We start from the raw sequence: 5929 nt of genomic DNA on the forward strand, positions 1-5929 counted from the left end.
GAAGCCTTCTCTCCTATATGCAACGTTTTTATCAGCTATTTTTTTAAAGACTAACCAGACCAGCTTCTATCTTTGTAAACAGGACAGGAGACATAATTATATATCTTCAGTGGTCATCTGAACAAATTACTGCATGTACAGAATCATTAATGGTCACACAACCATGTTAATGAAAACACAGATCCAGCAGATTAAAGGAGCTAAACCTGAAGAAGTTGTGATGGGCTCTGGTTGAAAACACTCAGCAGCTCTGATGCAGCAAACCTCTCCACATTCTGAAGCTTTATCTGAAGCCGGCAGCACGTCCTCACCCGGCCCTGAGTACTAAACCACCCCCTTCTTAATTAAATCTAATTTCAAGGAAAAAGCACTATCTGGTATTTGGGTTCATGCGAGGCCACGCTCCCTCAGCCTTTTGTCTGAGCGCAAGAAAAGCAGGCGAGGGAGTGTATTTCTGAGTGTTTAAGGAATGGGAGAGGAACAAGTGAAGTGTGGAGAGCTAAAGCCACTGACACAGCACAGATCCTCTGGCTCCGATTAGCCTGGTTATCACTGGTGGAAAGGGAAGGCTGGCCGGGCGACAAAGAGACGGCAAAGGAGATAAAAGCAGCTGAAAGGAGGGGGAGAAAAACAGGAAAAAGGAGGAAAATGGGAGTAGTAATCACAATGTTCAACAAAACCTCATTCAAATGACATTAAAGGTGAACTAAAGTCCTCATAATGAGGCATTTCTAGCCAGATGTTGAACAGATGTAAACACATACGCTGACGACACGCCGCTTTATGTGTACACTCTTCACTTTTTGGTGCCACATCAACACATTCAAAGCTATGAATTATGATTTTTTTTGTACATTTATTGCACAGTATTTATCAGTATTTCCACTCCTGAAAGAATCTCTGAGAAACCCCATGATTATTTTAACATGCAGAGGCATTTGAACAATCGGAACTAGAAATTTAGTAAATTTTTGGTTTAGTTTTCTGCCGATGTCTCTTAAATTTTTACTGTAATCTCACTGTGGCCTATCATTTCATATATTTGGAATTATTTCAGAATTTTAAGTGATAGTAAATCATTTAAATGATAACTATTAACGTCCCTAGTGTGGAGAAAAAGTGTGCTTAGTCAACTTCTACCAAACCGATGACCGACGGCCTTATCAAGCAATAATCATTTTGGTTTTTTAGCATCTTTTTGTGCTACTTTTGTTTTGTTGTGCTATTGTTGTATCCTTTTCTGCCATTTTCTGTTATTTTAGGATCCTTTTGTGTCATTTTTGTGATATTTTAGCATCATTTTGTGTCTTTTTTCTATTATTTTGTGTTATTTTAGATTCCTTTTGTATAATTTTTCAGCATTTTGTGTCATTTTTGTGTTATTTTAGCATTGTTTTGCATCCTTTTTGTGTCTGTGTCATTTTGTGTCACTATAGAATCCTTTTGTGCCACTGTTTTGTTGTGCCATTTTTGTGTCTCTTTGTCATTTTGTGTTATTTTAGAATCCTTTTGTGTGACTACAGCATCATTATGACATTTTTGTGATGTTTTCGCATCGTTTTGTGTCCTTTCCATGTCTTTTTTCTGTCATTTTATGTCATTTTCAGATCCCTTTGAGTCATTTTTGTGTTACTTTAGCATCATTTTGTGTAATTTTTGTGTTTTCTGAGTCATTTTTGTGTCATAGCACTGTTTTGCATCCTTGTCTTTTTCTTTTCATTTTGTGTTATTTTAGGTTCCTTTTGTGTCATTTTTGTGCCACTTTAGCATCATTTTGTGTAATTTTTATGTAATTTTTGTATTATTTTCAGCATACTTTTGTGTAATTTGTCTTTTTGTGCCATTTGTGTTATTTAAGCATCTGTTTTGTGACTTTTTGAATATTTTTTTGTATTTTAGCATGGTTTTGTAGAATTTTTGTATGATTTTAGCATCCTGACTACGTGACTTTACTGAACTAACAGCACCTCCAACACTTCCTGTTTCCCCTTTTTTCTCCCTGAATTCCAGATGTGTGTCCTGAAATCCCAGAAAAAGAAGCAGATGCAGTTTAAACCTCTGTGCCAGCTTTCTTATCGGATCCTCTGCTTTAGTTTCTCCATCTGTTCGTCTGTCAGCGGCTGAAACGCCGTCCGAGCCGAGCCAGAACTTTGAGTCCAAACCTGCCGACGTGTCCGAGAACGATCCTGGATCGGCCTTTCTGAGTGCGTTTACAGACTCTTAAAAACCTCTGGAGGCTCCTCATAGGGAAGATGATGAATTTACAGGCTCTGCGGTTGTTTTTCTGTGAATTCAGATCAAATATTTGAACAGACTTCTACTTTTTCAGATTCAGTTTTGACTGTGAGGACAGAAAACCGACCTGCATCTGAACTACTGTAGTTTGCATTGAGCTCATTATTTGACAAACTGTTTGTTTTTTTCAATACCTAGATGTGGCGTTAATATTAGTTTCACTTTTAGCTGGATTTTTAGTGGAATTATTTAAAATATGAGGAAAAGACGAGAGGTTCTAGTGAGTTTTTGGAGCTCAACATTGGAAATCATTGCACAAAGAACGTATATTTTATGTAGTTTTTGTTGTTTTATTGCATTCTATCAATGTTTTAATCACTTATGAAGCTAATATCCACTTGGTGTTTGCAGATGATTCAAATGTAAATGTTTGAGACGACCGTTTGTAAGTTTACGCTCGACTTTTTGTGCCTCATTTCAAACAAAATGCAGCCACACAGATGACGTCTTTCACTTTGTTATTGTGTGTTATGAGGAAAGGCAGTCAAGCAAAGCCAATCTGTTCGCTCCAAATATTAAACTGGCATTAAAATACAACCCTGACAGTCAGGGCCGGCCCTAGGTTCACAGGCACCCTAGGCAAAATAGTAATACGGCGCCCCCCCCCCCCTTCGAATCCAATACACTTTCCCATAAATCTCTGCGCAGAGATTCAGCAGAGGTGTCTACACTAAAGACCTGCTTTAATTTGTTAACATAATCATAACAATAGGAGCTATATCATGCAAAATCCACTTTTTGACTGAGAGGGCTGAGAGGCCTTCTCCTGTTGTTTCCTCTGCCTCTAGAAACCCCAGAAAATGTTCTTTAATCTGTGGAGTGCCTTCAACAGAGACAATGCGAATTATAACTGATAATTGCTCCACATGGCTCACATCAGGTGTGCAGTCTAAAATGATTGCGTAATATTTGGACTCATTGATTTCCTTTACAATGGCATGCAAAATCCTTTCACTAAGGCAGTCAATCAGTTCATTTTGAATGGTCTTCCCCAGGTAGGTTGTGTGACTGGCTCCTCCTTCAATCTTAATAATGTGCTCTTTCAGCACAGGATCAAACTGAGCCATTAACTCCACTTCCTTAAGGAAATTTCCATTGTTTGGCTGATTAAGTTGGTCTGTGGAACCCCTGAGTGCAATATTTCTCTCTGCCAGTGACTTAATAATTGCCACAAGTCTGGTGAGAACTTCCCGCCATCTCCTCCTTTCAGCATGTATTATGGCCATCTCAATATTGTCAATTGTTTGACCCTTTTTTGAACGACTTTCAAGTTCTCTCCAGCTTCCCATGTTATTTGTGTGTTCTTTACTGTTTTCATGTGTTTTAAGTATGTCACCACAGTTTTTCCAGTCATCAGTGCCATCCTTGCTAAGTTTAAAAGTCTTCTGTGAGAAGAGCTTGCAGCAGAAACAGTACAAACTATCTTTCTTTTTTGAATACATGAGCCATGACCTTTTGATTTTTTCCCCATTGGTCAACAGTCTGAAGAAATGGCGGTGATGGCAACTTCTTCCATCCTGTTTTTTGGGGAACGAGAAGTCTGACCTTATTACAGGTGGTCCTCGACTAACCAATTCAGTCCTCTCTGAATCAGACAAGTTGGGTGGCCAATCAGCGGGATCAATGGGGGCTGCTGAGATGGGCTCACATACATCTGTTGATGTTGATGGAGCGCCTGTAGGCTGGCGGATTGTATTGAGACTGCTGGTGCTGGGTCCTTCTGTAAGAGATTAAAATACACAAGATGTCAATGACAGGACAAATAAATTTTATTTATTTATTTTTTTACTGTGATTCAAATATTTCTATAAAATGCAGAAAATATATTTGTTTTTCAAAGTATGATAAGTATGCATAATTTGCATTCTGGCATTAAATAAAGATAATGCACACAGTGAGCAACAAACTAAAACACTAAATTGTACCATATTTTTGAAGAACACCAAGATTTTTTTTTTTTACTCTTTCTTTTATTTGCCAACAAATGACCATAACATGATGTATTGATTGTTTAAGTAATTGTGTATGCTTTTCTCACGAGTTTATATATATATATATATATATATATATATATATAAAATAGAATGAATGTATATTCCTATATATAATACAAAATGTATAATACTCACCTGGTTCAACCGTTTGAGGTGGTGTCTGAAGAATTACAGTGCTGCTGCTTGGTGCTTCACTGACTGCTCCTGTACAAAGCAAAAACATATAGATCTTTAAGAATTACTTTTTTTCCTCAATTGTTTTTGTGAAAATTATATAATACAAAACATAAAGTGGATGGATTTGATTCAAATCTTATATAAGACGTATAATTACATTGCTACTACTTTGCTATTGTAATGCTCACCAGCATCAACATTTTGAAGTTGTGTCTCAATCACTGCTGTGCTTCTGCTTAATGCTTGAGATGCTGTGTAAAACACCAAATAATAGATTATTGACTTTTTGGTGAGCCAACATAATAACATATATAAGTCATAGACAGTGGAGTATCTCATACCACTCCAACAAAACTATTACATAAACATTAGTAATCCTTTCAACTTACAATGTTCACTGTCACTGTCACTAACAGCCACAGGAGAAGGTAACTGTGAGACCGAGCTTGCTGCCTCTTCTGCAGCAGCTTCTACAGTTGGCCCCTGTCGTGGCTGTAGATATTTTCTCAGAGCATCTGATCAAAAGAAACATGCTTGCACATTACATGAATTTGTGGATTATGCACAAAAGTGACTAAACCAACGAGGTAAAACGTCTGCTCTATTAAATAAACTGGCACAGGCAAGAATGTATGATGTTTCAACAAATAGAGGTAGGTTATAGCACATAATAAGTAGCATTTGACTTAGCTAGCGTTAGCACAATCGTAAATTGACATCCAGATGAAAGGTCGAATTATGTCATTATCCAAAGAATATATACCTCGACTTTGAGCCCGTTTCTCCTCCTCTTCTCTTCTTCGCTTTCTGAAAGCAGCACCCGAAGGCTTGGACAGCCTTTTCATGATAAAAGTTTTATGTTTACAAAAATGACAGCGCTACGACGACGACCATCTCATCAATAAACTGATGGGATGCGCTGCCCATCCCCCACTCACTCACCTTGTAAACTCAACAGCATGCTGTAGTAGCGCGGGGCGCCGCCCCGGCGGCGGCGCCGCAGATCAGATGGAAAAGGATGCATGCGTGACTCACAACTCGCGAGAGTTGTGAGTCATGATTAGTGAAAACGAGTTTTATTTTAAGTTTCACAAAATTTGTAGTTATTTATAGGTTGAGAGACTGAGAGTAAACATAATGGTGCATTAAGAAAGTGAATAAAAAAAAATTTAAAAAAAAGGAAAGAAAGACTGAGAGGGAGACTGCCATTTGGCGCCCCCTCACCAGATGGCGCCCTAGGCAACGGTCTAGGCCGCCTATGCCGTGGGCCGGCTCTGCTGACAGTACATAGTTACATCACTGCTGAGTATTTGCACGTTTCCGTCCTCCCTCCGTCTGCGTTTTCACCATTAAAAGCTTCCGTCATTAACTTCCTTCTTAATTGAGAGAGAAGAAAGAAACCGGAGGAAGCAAGTCTTTTTCTCCTCAAGAGCTCCTTCCTTCTTTTTGTTCCCGGCAACTTA

General features: G+C 38.4%; 1 protein-coding gene across 1 annotated transcript; it reads right to left on the minus strand.

The window, feature by feature from the left end:
• Positions 1-2846: 2846 nt before the first annotated feature.
• LOC110961000 (uncharacterized) lies at positions 2847-5726 on the minus strand. Its single transcript, XM_051948805.1, has 5 exons — positions 5230-5726; positions 4856-4981; positions 4655-4717; positions 4425-4493; positions 2847-4015 (listed from the first exon to the last, which is right to left on the minus strand). The coding sequence occupies exons 1-5, from the start codon at positions 5309-5311 to the stop codon at positions 2979-2981; spliced, it is 1377 nt and encodes a 458-aa protein (XP_051804765.1). The 5' UTR covers positions 5312-5726; the 3' UTR covers positions 2847-2978.
• Between the last annotated feature and the right edge of the window lie 203 nt (positions 5727-5929).

The sequence above is a fragment of the Acanthochromis polyacanthus genome, chromosome 5 (assembly GCF_021347895.1).
Source record: "Acanthochromis polyacanthus isolate Apoly-LR-REF ecotype Palm Island chromosome 5, KAUST_Apoly_ChrSc, whole genome shotgun sequence".
In the NCBI taxonomy this organism is placed as follows: Eukaryota; Metazoa; Chordata; class Actinopteri; family Pomacentridae; genus Acanthochromis; species Acanthochromis polyacanthus.